Source organism: Bufo gargarizans, chromosome 4, assembly GCF_014858855.1.
Source record: "Bufo gargarizans isolate SCDJY-AF-19 chromosome 4, ASM1485885v1, whole genome shotgun sequence".
NCBI classification, from domain to species: domain Eukaryota; kingdom Metazoa; phylum Chordata; class Amphibia; order Anura; family Bufonidae; genus Bufo; species Bufo gargarizans.
This window is the reverse complement of record NC_058083.1, coordinates 400,929,030-400,943,322: the sequence shown is the minus strand read 5'-3', so window position 1 is coordinate 400,943,322 and position 14,293 is coordinate 400,929,030. Positions and strand designations below refer to the sequence as shown.

Below are 14,293 nucleotides of genomic sequence, written 5' to 3'. Positions count from 1 at the left end.
TTGCTGCACTGCATATAGAGGAAACTCTTTAATATGCTAGAAATTGTGTCTATGGTATAAGGTAACATTTAAGTGTGTGTGTGTGTATGTATGTATGTGTATATGTATATATATATATATATATATATATATATATATATATATATATATATATATATATGTGTGTGTGTATATATATATATATATATATATATATATAATATTTTTTTATTATGATTAAAGCACCATACATTCCATGGTGTGGTACATACATGCTATAAATATGTTACTAGACTCATATTTATTTTGTGTATAATTCACTGTTTTTTTTACCTTAAAATCAAGATTGAGGATGAAAAGTAAGAAAGAAGAGCAGAAGCTGGAAGGTGACCTTAGGAGAAGCCAGAGAGCATGTCTGCAGCTTGATGAACAGAAGGTAAGCTAAACACTGCAGCAGTGGCAATTGTTTTTTTAATCAAAATATATATGTTAAATGCATGCAAATCTTCAGAGATGTATCGCGTAACTGCAGATTTTTCTCACTGTTGCCAACTTTTGGAGATCTTGCTGCCTAAGGCTATCGTCACATATATCAGTTGTGTACTGATAGATGTGTACTGCACTGCAGGGCACAGATCCAGCATCTGTATACTGATATTTTGGCACCTGGCATCACAACTGATGCATCGGATGTATGTGTCCAATTCCATAGAATACTATGGAGTCAGCTCTGGCTCAGCTCCCCTCAGGCCTTTTCTGCTTCAGGGGAACCGAGCCAGATAGCTGGAGAAGTGTGTTGGGGGCCTAAGAGAGAGCAGCAAATATATGTACTTACTAACAGCTGATATGCAAAGCTAGCTAAACTAGTATCTGTCTGCTAAAGAAACTGCTATTCTTTTGAAGCTTAAGGGGTTTTCCACATGCAGGAGATGTTATAAAACAAATGGTGAAAAAACCTTACTCACTCTTTAAATGTGCCACCACTCCTGTCCATACTGAGCCTGTTACGCTCACATGCGCAGTGCTGAGGTCAGGGACTGGCTGCAGTGGTCCCACGAATGATAAACAGCATGTAACTGCTGAAGCCCAGCAGGGTACGGTTTTATTTTTTATTTATTTTATACCTACCCCCTCCCCTGCTCGATGTAAATATTTTTTTTAAAAAAATCTCAGAAAACCCCTTTAAACTTTAGTTAAAACTATATTAAGTAGAGTGGCTTGTGATGGCTCTAGGCATGATGTTGGGAAACTTGCACTGACATTAGACACCAAAATGCATTAGGTATTCTACACGACACTGTAAAGAAGGTGGTGCATAGCTTATGTTCTCCAGTGTTTAGGAAGAAAATTTGTGCATGCTGTCTCAAGACCAATATCATGTTGTGTAGTTCAACAATCTGGCCTATAAAGCCCTGAAAGTGTTTTTAGGTTGGGCACACTAGGATATTTAAAAGGTTCTTTAAGTTGTAGACACACTTGAGACTACACATTTTTTATCATGGCTATAGTCCAGTGCCTAGCTGTATCTACCACTCTTCATGTATTCATAAATCTCCACGTATTTCTCCTTTTTTATTTTTTTTTATAGAGAATAGGCTTCCCACGAGAGGCCTGGTATTGGCCTCTCACCGAAACACAAGAAGATGATTCAGAAACTGAAGAGGATGAAGTGAAGGAACAAGAACTAAGTGTACGTTTTTTGAAAACTAATATGTAAAATTGGTTAATGCTTGATATTCAATTCATTTGTAGAATTTGTCTGATTTACTCTCATAAACTTACTAGCATTATCATTTACATCCCACAGTTGACTAATGCTGATTATCTGCAGAGAAATAATTTCTAGCTTATCTGATAATTATTTTTAATAGCTCACTGAGAGGAAGGCAAGCCATGAACAAAAATAGAAAATTCCAATTATAATTTGCCATTATTAATGATAACTAGTCCTTGGACTGTGTGCCTGGGGTGACACAAGAAACATTCAACCACTGGGAAATCTATTCCAGTGATCTGTAACTATTGTAGTTAAATAGGTTTTTTGACATTTTAAATGACCTGTCCCAGATAATTCAAAATTATACAAATGCCTCTGAATGCTATAAAAAAAGTTATAAAAAAAAATTATTTACATGCTCACTTGTTTTTCCGTTGCTGTTCTGTGTCACTGGTTTTTTTCTCCTGCTGTCTGTATACAGACTGCAGTGGTGATATGCATGTATACGGCAAGTGATTGGTGTAGCCAATCACTGTGCTCAGCGGTATACGACTGCGTATACCTACACACACAGACAGCAGAAGACCCAGACCAGCAGCCCATAGGTGAGCATGCTTTTTATTTATTTATTTTTTTATAACAGCTTTCAAAGACATTGGTACAATTTTGAACAACCCCTTTAAGACATTTGAGACATTGTATTATTTTGAGCCTGGTCAATTTAATGTAAGCATCCAATTTATTTGTTTTAAATATTTTTGGGGGGATTTTGTTTTCTGCCACCTTTATGGGTTAAAATGGCAAATATGACAATGGTTGCCCTTCAAAAGTCATGTCACTACTAGTGTGATTGTGCTGTTGTGCTGAGGCCCGTTTCGGTCTTTGTTTACACCACTGCAATGTTGAGTCCTGTTATTCTAAAAGTCATTTAGTTTAGACATATTCTATATTGCTAATGTTACAGTACTGTAAAATGATTTTTCAGTCATATCTGTATATTACATTTCAAAACTGGGTTGGGCCAACTTTTACAGATGAGCCTTCCCTGTAAACTTGCTTAGATCTGTTATTAGGTCTGTCTAACCATGCACATATCCTTTACATATGTAGATTGTATAGTCAGTCTTTTCTTATAACCATTATTTCTTCTGTATAGACACTGGAAAAGTTACAGATTCTGACCAGTTATTTAAGAGGACAACATTTGTATTGCATCTGGTGTGGTACTTCATATCAAGGTACTGTTAGTCACAGGCATGTTGTTGTTATTTTGTGATGTGAAGTTTTGAATTGCAAAGACAGATCTTTGTTTTTGAAAGAATGTTACTGTATACTTTCACATGTTTTTTTCATATTTAAAGAGGATGTACAGGATTAAAAAATATAAAAAAAATATATATGGACTTGCTATATTACCAGATGGTGCTTATTATGGGCAATGTATCTGCCTGAGTAAAATGGCCCTTAGTGCTGCTCATTTATGTGCAATTTATCAGAATTTCTTGAATGGGGGAGACTGCGTGCGGTGACAGTTTGTAACAACAATATCAAAGGCAGTGATAGTGGCAGGAGCAGCTCTAAGGGCTCTTTCACACGTGTCCTTTGCGGGAATTATGCTCCATGTGAGAAGAGGGATCATGCGTTCTTGACGTGGGAACCGCAAAGCATTATCATGATTGATAATGCTGTGTGCCTCTGCGTGACCTTTCTGTAACAGAATCATATTGACCTAAAACTATCAGTATGATGCTTTAGAAGGAAGATCAAGCAGAGGCACACAGCATTACCAGTCATTATAATGACATGCGCTTCCCAAGTCCAGAACGCACGACCCCTCTTTAAGACAGAGTGTTATTCCAGTAAGGGGCATGCTTGTGTAAAAGAGTCCTAAAGCTCATTTTGCAGTGGCTGAAAGTCATAACTACTATAATTTTTCAGGACCTTTGCCATCACAATATCAGCGGTGCAGAAAATCTAGGGGTACATTTATCAAGACTGTCGCTTTCTGTGCCTGTCTTGATATCCCCTGTGATGCCAGCGGATGCGCCTCCTGCAGTCCGTGCGCCTAACCAGAAATCTACGACAGCTCAGAGCTGCCGTAGATATCTGGCTTCAATTACACCTAAAAACTGTGGCTGAACACGTTTGCTTCCCCAATCTTGCCCCACCCCTTTTAGAAAAGTGGTGAGGACAGCAAAAAAGGCGAGTTTTTTTGCGAATTTTTATTTATTTATTCACACCTGCGACTTTTTAGCACCATTTTTTGGACGTAAAGGGAATGCCTAGGTGTTTAATATCTCATAAGTTCCTATCTGAAAAATAGGTAATTATATTTTAGAACCAAAGGCTATGGACATCTTTTGGGGCGTTTTTTTTATTTATTTATTTTGTTTGTTTGCATTTGTTGTATTATGGAATAAAAATGCTGTTGTTATTTTTTATTCAAAATGTTTATTCATAGTGCCTTCTCATACATTTTAGGTTGCACAGTTCTTTTCAGTGTGAAATCCAGCAGACAAGCTGTCTGCTGTCCTGAACACTCATATAGTTAAGTTTATCTTATTTGATGGTAAAGACGTCAACTTAAAATTTGCATTCTGGTGTGCAGAGAAACTGACTATAGAACACACAGCAAAAGCTCATCTGAGGGATTCCCCACTGAATGAAACTGAGTAGCCTGCAGTTAACGAGATGCAGTCCGAAGAAAACAAATGGAATACAATTTGTAATAAATATGTTTTTATCCCATTGTACAGCCAATATAATAAAAAATCACCCTCAGGAGCCCATGGCCTTTAATAATGAAATTAAGGTTACTGGACAGGTACAGTATATACTGTTTTTTAAGTGTTTATTTGTTTTACATAGATGAAGAAGACATTGAGTCAAATTGTCCTGGGGACACATCAGAAGACCATGAATGAGACTTCTTGGTGACAATGGACTGGACATTCCGTGGATTAGCGAATATGCTATTTAATGACCCAATGTACTCTGAAACTGTATTAACATTACTGGACTTGAGCTGATATGACGCAAGTTCTTTTTAAGTTTTGTTTCCTTTTTATGCATCCTTCAAAAGTGTATGGTACCACTCCTGGCCGTTATCTATACAGTTATCTGTTAGATTTGTATACAGAAGTTGTTTGTGTATTATTTATTAAAATGATTCCATCTCAGATTTAGTATTTTTCTATTTTATAAGAACAGTAGATGTTGATTAGTAGCTGTATTTCTATATTATTATACAAAATGTCAAAAAAAAATTGGGCAGCATGATTCAATATTTTGCCTTCTGTTATATGGAATCTGTGACGGAGACACCTAACGAAACCTCTGACACTGTTGTAAACATGGCAGACTTTTTTATATTAAAATGTACAGCAGAACAGAAATTTTTATGATTTCTATAAATTTCATTTGGAACCACTTGCTTTGTGCTTATTTTTCTCAAGGTTACAATCATTAGAATTGTGAATGACGAGAATGTCTTCAAAAGGAAGTGACCCAGTGCAGGAATACAATCATGTAGGCGTCGGAAAGACCTCCAGTTCTATTACAAGTACATTAAAGACAATCTGTCACCACATATTAACGTTTTTAACTGTTTTGATGCCCTGTAGCTGACATACAATGTATTCCAAGTATATTTCCATTTGCTGATTTTTTTTTTTTAATTGCCTTTTATTTGATTCATATGCAAATTAGAAAAAAAGACCCCCAAGGAGAAGTACCCAATGGAGTTCTAGAGATGGGTGCGGGTCCAAGAGGTAAGACCTGCACCTGTTTGACATTGTCGGCATATCCTATTAACCCGTGTATGAGATGACATAAACCCTGTAACCCATTTAAGCTTCTTTTAATTCAAAAGCCATATTTGCTTGTTTTTATATGATAATGGCACTTGTGCATGTCTTTTGTACTCTGGCATTATACAACCCCTGACGCTTCCATTATTCTAGATGAGCTTCAAGTCACAAATTATAACATGTTGCATGACTTACCTCTTCTATTTCTCACTACAATACTTTGTCTTAATGTATGCTTATTAGCGGGTCAGACATTAACAGTTCATTATTGCTCCATCTTTAAAGGTTAATAATGGCCAGCAAATGCCATTCTCCTTAGTAAAGATTAAATAACTCTATAATGATGAGGTGATTTAACAAGATTTTATTATTCATTATTACTCGAATGCAAGTGTAGTAGAGACTCTTAATAGCCTGGATATTCCTGAAATTCGCCAGTGCTTTACAAGCTTCATTTGGAGCCTGGGCTTATCATACCTTCTCATACCTATTAAAGTACCTTAGTGAACTATCTAGTAAAGTAAAATATTGGGCGTTCAATATTCATTTTAGGAATCCACTTACCTGAAGAAACTGGTTTACTAGCACAAAACACTTCTACGTGTGGAATTGCAATTAAAGAGAACCTTTAGTTTTATATTGTTTAGAGCAGAGTAATGGTGGATTTACATGGGACGATCCTGCAGCCGATTGTAGGGAAGAAAGCGTACCTTCCTGACAGTCGGTTGCTCGCTCAGTGAAGGAGACCACTGTGTTTACATGCAGCTATCTCATTCACTATATGAGGACAAGGGATCGCTAGTGCGATCCCTCGTCCTCCTATAGAATCATGGCTTCTGAGCAGCAGATCACTATTTAGAGCACACGATCTGCTGCTCAGAAGCCATGATCGGTGGTGCCTGCATGAACGACAGGATCACCCGCTCGTTCATCGGGTGAAAAGCGGCACTGTTACACGGGCAGATTGTTGAGAATGATCGTTCGCAGGAACGGTTGTTCCCAATAATTTGGACAATTATTGGCTTGTGTAAATGCATCTTAAAACCCTGACAGGACTCCTAGAAGAGACTAAGAGTCCTGATTACCCCACCCACACAGAAATTGGTTAGCCTTCCATGTACACATACACTGATACATCGTGAGGTCATCAGGACTCTCACTGTCTCTCCTAAGAGTCCTATATGTTGACAAATGAGAGGTCCACTGTAAGGGTACTTTCACACTTGCGGCAGAGGTTTCTGGCAGGCAGTTCCGTCGCCGGAACTGCCTATCGGATCCGTCAAAACGTATGCAAACTGATGGCATTTGTCAGACGGATCAGGATCCGTATGACAAATGCATTGAATGCCAGATCTCTCTCTCCGGTGTCATCCGGAAAAACGAATCCACAACGGATTCACATTTTTTGTGATCTGTTTTGCCGGAACACTTGGGGCCGGATCCGGCATTAAAGGGTTTCAGTCACCAGATTTAACCCTATTAAGCTAGCTGACATTGGCGATGTGCCAACCCTGTGCTCTGGTGAAATCTCGCACCATTAAGCATTCGGCGTGGTGAGAGAAAGACTCTCTCGGGCTGCCAGCTTCCTCACCGCGCCTAGGCTGACTACAGAATGGTGCGAGATTTCGCCAGAGCACAGGGCTGGCAGACAGATGTGAGTGCTGCCTGGCCCTGTCAATCAGGACTTGGATGGAGGCGACAAAGGTGGAAGAACGGAGCCTCTACGAGCAGGAACGCCGCCCCCCCTGCTCCTAGAGGCTAATTAGCATATTATAAAAGTTAGATTTCTGGTGTAACGGGGGCATAGATAAAAGTAGAAATAGGCTAGTTAGGTTTAGCTGACATTAGCACATTGCTAATGTCAGCTAGCTTAATAGGGTCAAATCTGTCGACAGAATCCCTTTAATGCATTTCAATGGGAAAATATGCCGGTCCTGGAATTTTTAACGGAGATAAAACCACAGCATGCTGCGGTATTATCTCCGTCCTGAAAAGTCAAAAAGACTGAACTGAAGACATCCTGATGCATCCTAAATGGAATGCTCTTCATTCAGAATGCATTAGGATAAAACATAGTAACCTAGTATATATGCCCGAAAAAAGACATTTGTCCATCCAGTTCGGCCTGTTACCATGCAAGTTGATCCAGAGGAAGGAAAAAAAAAAAATTTGGAGGTAGAAGCCAATTTTCCCCACTTAAGGGTGGAAAAATTCCTTCCCGCCTCCAGTCAGGCAATCAGAATAACTCCCTGGATCATCGACCCCTCTCTAGTAGCTATAGCCTGTAATATTATTACACTCCAGAAATACATCCAGGCCCCTCTTGAATTCCTTTATTGTACTCACCATCACCACCTCCTCAGGCAGAGAGTTCCATAGTCTCACTGCTCTTACCGTAAAGAATCCTCTTCTATGTTTGTGTACAAACCTTCTTTCCTCCAGACACAGAGGATGTCCCCTCGTCACAGTCACAGTACTGGGGATAAATAGATGATGGGAGAGATCTCTGTACTGACCCCTGATATATTTATACATAGTAATTAGATCTCCCCTCAGTCATATTTTTTCTAAAGTAAATAACCCTAATGTTGCTAATCTTTCAGGGTACTGTAGTTGCCCCGTTCCAGTTATTACTTTAGTTGCCCTTCCCAGAACTGTACACAGTACTCCATGTGTGGTCTGACTAGTGATTTGTAAAGTGGTAGGACTATGTTCTCATCTCGGGCATCTATGCCCCTTTTGATGCAACCCATTATTTTATTGGCCTTGGCAGCAGTTGCCTGACTCTGGTTTCTACATCTTAGTTTGCTGTTTATTAAAATTCCTAGGTCCTTTTCCATGTCAGTGTTACCCAGTGTCTTACCATTTAGTATGTACGGGTGACTTGCATTATTCCTTCCCATGTGCATAACTTTACATTTGTCAGTGTTAAACCTCATCTGCCCAAGCCTCCAATCTATCCATATCCATCTGAAGCTGTATATTGTCCTCTTCAATGTTAATTACTTTACACAGTTTAGTGCGAAAATTGATATTTTACTGTGCAAGCCTTCTACCAAATCATTAATAAATATATTGAAGAGAATAGGGCCCAATACTGACCCCTGAGGTACCCAACTAGTGACAGTGACCCAATCTGAGTGTGTACCGTTAATAACCACCCTCTGTTTTCTATCACTGAGCCAGTTACTTACCCACATACAGATGTTTTTTTCCCAGTCCGAGCATTCTCATTTTATATACTAACCTTTTATGTGGTACAGTGTCAAATGCTTTGAAGAAGTCCAGAGATACGACATCCATTATACTATGTTACTGAACTGAAGACATCCTGATGCATCCTGAATGGATTGCTCTCCATTCAGAATGCATAGGATAAAACTGATCAGTTCTTTTCCGGTTTTGAGCCCCTAGGATGAAACTCAATGCCGGAAAAGAATAACACTAGTGTGAAAGTACCCAAACACTTACATTGGCTTGCACAGTAAAATATCATACAGTACGTCCATAGTAGTGACTTGATAGCTTTCTATTATAAACTTCTTCAAAATCTGCGACCAGAGATGGGGGTAGATTATTAGATGTTATCTATATTTAATGGCAGTTGTTTTTGACGTATTGCTTTAATTTTATTTTCAGAATAAGCCGCCATGTGTTAGTCTATGAGTAATAACACTGTTGCGCTACATCCAGCACTTGGCTGAGACTTAAGAACACTAGTAGGAGCAGCAGTGTCTGTGTGCGTCTCTTTGCCTCTTTCTCTCGGCAGCAGCTCCATCCTTGTCCATAGACAATTAAGGGCATCTGATAATCCACCTTTATGTCTGCCTCACAGAAAACAGACAGAATGAACAGAGTATGAGTAATTAGAGCATTAGGACGGGAAAGGGAGTAAAAGGCATCTGATAAATGGTGAAAGAAGGATTTTTGTGTAATGTGATATATCACAAAGATCCATTATAAATCAGTGGGTCCATCAAAATTCATCTGAGACAGGATCCAGCATGGCTGACATGGCTCCACTATGAATGCCTAGGTCTACAGTTAATACATATTATTACTACTTTTGTTTTCTTTTAACCGAATTACCTAAAATAAGCAACAGTCAAGTACCAAATTTTGTCACAACTGAACCAAGATCAATAACAGCTGGGGAATTATACAACTACATAGCATCAAGCTTTATCAACTTCTCTCTAGAAGCGCTTCCTTAAGCACAACTGTAAAGATGAAACTGTATGTGTATTGCTTTTTATCTTTATATCAATTGTGACTTGGTTGTAGGCTATTGTCCTCAGCTACTAGCAATTATATGAGCTTACCACCAGAGGGCACTGTGTGATAGGTAATCTGTTTCTTAACTTTGCATTATAATGGCGTGGAACATTACAGAGTACATTAGTGCTGAAAGCTTTGGTGTATAGGCTTTTATACATTGAAGCTCAATAAACTCCAAAGCTGAATGGACGCACAGTGCTACAGAAACCTTTCCATCAACCAGTCATTTTTATTTTTAAAACGAAGGTGATGGCATCAATTGGGACTAATAGAAGCTTTTATTCAGGTCAAAGTAGACTTTGAGTTTACAAATAGGAAATAATGTAGTTGTTTTGTTGATATAGTCACAGTTAAACTGATTTGCCACTAGAGTTATTTCATGAAACTTTCTGCGTATATTTATTACAATTGGGGATTAGGGGTGAGCGAATCGAATTCAGATGAAAAATCCAGAGTAGATTTGCATAACACTTCGTTCTAATACTGTACGGAGCTGGCGCTCCATACAGTATTAGAATGTATTGGCTCAGATGAGCCGAAGTTATTGCTTCGTGAACGCTCGCTGGACTTCGCGCAATAACTTCATAAATTAATTTGTACTGTACAAAACCATTTCCCGAACTCTGGTTCTGTTCCAAGTGGTATCCTGGAACCGAACCAGAGTTCGGGATTTTTTTTTTACAGTATAAATCAATTTCTGAAGTTATTATGCGACGTCTCGCGAGACTTCGCAAAGTAATAACTTTGGCTCAACTGAGACAATACATTTTAATACTGTACGGAGGGCTCGCCCCGTACAGTATTGAAATGAAGTTTTATGTGAATCGACTTTGGATGTTTCAGCCAAAGTGGATTCGCTCATCCCTATTGTGGATGTTACCAGAAATCAAACAATGGTATGATATAAATGTATTGCATAAAACTTCCATTTCTGTGTCTAGTGTATAATGAAACTACAGACATCCTCTTTTACTGCTCGTCACATTTTTGATCTGCTAAAGCTATAAGCTTTAACACTATAGGGGTCATTTGTTAAGACCGGCGTTTTAGACGCTGGTCTTAATGAGCCCTATACCTGGCGGTGGATCCGCCGGAGTTATGAAGAGGCACTGTCCTCTACGTAACTTTGGCATATCCAGCACCAGTCTAAATGTAAGACAGCTTCTTTGCTGGCTTACATTTAGACCATTTTGTAATAGTAAAGATTAGTAATATAATACAGTAATATAGACCAATATATATAGATTATATAGTAATATAGTACAAAAATAAACTAACCGTTATTATGGTGTTTAGGGTAGTCACTTTGAAACTGAGGCTTTCAATGTCTTGGGATGTCACAAGGTCTTTGCACCACTACAATTGGAGAAGTGGTGAGAAGGGTGCTGAGCGTTGTGTGGAAGAGAAGAACGTGAAGAACTGATGGATTCAGTGTAAGGCCTCTTTCACAGGTACGATACGGATTGTATCGGGATGTGGTCAGGGGAAAACTGACACACAATTTCAATCAGTTTTGTCTGCGATTGTGTTCAGTTTGTGTTTTTTCTGTCTGGATTGTATTCGGATTGGATTATTATTAAGCATGTGAAAAAATACTGAAGAATAACAATCTACATCTTCAGCAACCATTAGTGGGACGCCGACTCTCCAAGCTGCGCGAGAAGGGCATCTTCACACGGGCCGTCTGGAGCTCCGGAGCATCCTCCAGACAGGTAACTTTAGCGGAGCACATCCCACCCATAGTGGGACGCCACTGCTGGTAGATGTATGGCCCGCTACCACACCTACGTGTGTATGAGATATCTGACCATTAACATTACCACAAGTATAAGCATTACAGTGTCATCCATATTGGCCAAAGACTGCTTGCTTATTGCTATTTATATCAACCATCACCTACCCTCCTTTTATATATATTTTTCATATATACCATTACATTTTTTGGGACTATACTCACCATCCATTTTTTCATATTTGAGGAACTTTTATTACAGCCATCTTTATTGCAACCATCTTTATTGTACCTGTGGAACTACAAGACATCGGACATATTTTTTTTATCATATTTTTACCACATTATACATTTTTATCTATCTATACCCATTAAACATTTTTTTATATATTTAGCTACCTCCAGATATTAGTGTGCCAATCTTATTTCTTTATTAGTGAAAAAAGTGTTGCATCCGGATGCCTTCCATTTTTCACACAGCTCCATTCACTTCTATGTAGTCAGAACTGCGTGAAAAACATACAATACAAAACATGCTGTGATTTTTCCGTAACGCAGAAATGATGCATGAAAAACAGCGCTCATGTGCACATACCCATTGAAATGAATGGGTCAGTATTCAGTCTGGATGCTATGTATTGGCTTCACGTATCGCACTCGGATGAAAAACTTGCTTGTGTGAAGGAGCCCTAAGAGCTAGGGGAATGCTGGGACTTGAAGGTCTTTCCTCTTATACTGTACCTCCTCCTTGTAATGTCCTCTGATATCACATAATAACAACCTGGACATGCTGGAAGTGATAGTTCTCTTATACTTTCTCCCTTTAATGTCCTCTGATATCACACAGCAGCCTGGGCATGCTGGGGGTTGCAGTTCTCTCCTCTTATACCTCCATTCTGTCCAATAGCAAACTCAGGGAGGGAGCGAGGAAAGGTTTTAAATATTGCAAGTAGGCGCCACTGTCCTGGGTATGATGTCCTCCTTTTGGAAATGTGATGTCCTCCTTTTAGTGGTTAAAAAGTGCACACATATTCATTGTTTTGAGTGTGTTTATTAACATAGCCCTGGTTTTCCGTTGTGGCCAGTGAAAAAATAACCGACACATGCACTACTTTAGTTATTATATGAAGTCTATGGGTCAGTGTAAATCACTGACAGAACAGGAATGGCATCCATGTTCTGTCACTGACCATTGGTAGGACATGCTTTTGAAATCCCTTTTTTCACCCTAGCAGTGCATGTGGTAAACGCATGACATATGGAGGGCGAAAACAGACTCTGCTAGGCTGAAAAGAGATTTTCAGAGCATCTCCCACCAATTGTCAGTGAAAACCACTAACGGAACACAGATACTAACTGTGTCCTGTCAGTGGTTTTTATGGACCCATAGACCTGCTTTTAGTTTGCAGTGCGGACTAAAGCATTGCATGTCTCCATTGTTTTCCCCTGACCCACAGTAAGTGGAAAAACAAGAATGTGTGAATACATTAAAATCAATGGATGTGTGTGCTGTCCATGGAGAACATTGACGGTACATGTCCCTGATTGTGTCAAAAGGTCTAAAATGGGCTATAACCAGATGTTGGACAAAAACACAGAACAGGTACAATTATTTCAATTATATCTTACAGTATCTCTGTGTAGGTTTCACTCCTGGTTTTGGCCCCTCTCAGACTAGCGAGTTCCACACTCCCGATTCGCAATGTGAGTATCGGACAGCTCCCGTCCTGACCTCCCAGCACTGACGGGGGTCACATAGCATTACATTGATTTATGAAGCTATGTAGCCCTTGCAGTTCTGGAATGTATTGTATAACACTAACAGCATTATGCTAGTGTTATACAATATATTCCAGACCTCTAAGGGTTACATAGCATCATAAATCAATATAATGCTATGTGACCCTGTCAGTGCTGGCTGCATACATACGCTGCGAGTTCGGAGTGTGACACTCGCTCATCTGAAAGGGGCCTTGGCTCGCAATCACTGATGGACTTCCTGATCAAAACCTGTGTGAATGCGGTCTTACATTGAAGCATGATATACCAGGTTCTTTATATTGTCTTCACATCTAAGATCATATACCCATTTCCAATACATAGACTTATTGATTTCGTTTGTGAGGCATCCTCTGTTGATCAACAGGGGAGATTTATTTTTTTATATTGCAGGTTAAATATTGCAGGTTAAGGGGGAAGATATGTATTTTGGCCTTTGTCTATATTCCACCGCCATTTTCCTTTTCGGTCCTTAATTCTTTGGTATTATTTATGGATAAATGGCCTGAGTGTCCAACACTGATTATTGGCGATTTCAACTGTGTCATTGATCCTCTACGTGATAGGGTTTCTACGAGTATCAGGAGTGATAGTCCGGTTCAGGGGTCTCCCCTGGCACGGTTTTGCCTGGAGGCTGGCTTTGAAGATGTTTGGGAATATTTAGGACAGGGGAAAAGGGCTTTTTCATGTTTTAGTAAAGCAGGTAAATCGATGTCTAGAATAGATCTTGTATTGATAAGTAGTAAACATGTGAAATTGGTAAAGCGAATGAAATATGAAACGAGGTCAATATCGGATCATTCTCCGTTACTACTTGAACTCTGCTTATCTCAGGAAAGATACACACAAAAACCTCCTTTTAGACTAAATCCTTATTGGCTATCAGTTATAAAAACACATGAAATAATCCAAAATGAAATTGGCCGATTCTGGGATAATAACTATGGCTCGGCAAAAATTCAAGTGGTATGGGATACTTTTAAGGCGTATATGAGGGGA

General features: G+C 39.1%; 1 protein-coding gene across 5 annotated transcripts in view; it reads left to right on the top strand.

Moving 5' to 3' along the window:
* GPATCH11 (G-patch domain containing 11) overlaps window positions 1–5,125 on the top strand; it is a 116,257-nt gene extending 111,132 nt beyond the window's left edge. For 4 of the 5 annotated variants that reach the window (XM_044290114.1, XM_044290117.1, XM_044290115.1 and 1 more), the window contains 4 exons: window positions 325–415; window positions 1,568–1,669; window positions 2,853–2,934; window positions 4,565–5,125. In XM_044290114.1, the coding sequence (XP_044146049.1) occupies window positions 325–415; window positions 1,568–1,669; window positions 2,853–2,934; window positions 4,565–4,620 (331 nt within the window). In that variant the 3' untranslated portion in view covers window positions 4,621–5,125. The remainder of the gene's footprint in view (window positions 1–324; window positions 416–1,567; window positions 1,670–2,852; window positions 2,935–4,564) is intronic. The other variant, XM_044290119.1, reaches the window with a different exon arrangement.
* Window positions 5,126–14,293: the final 9,168 nt, after the last annotated feature.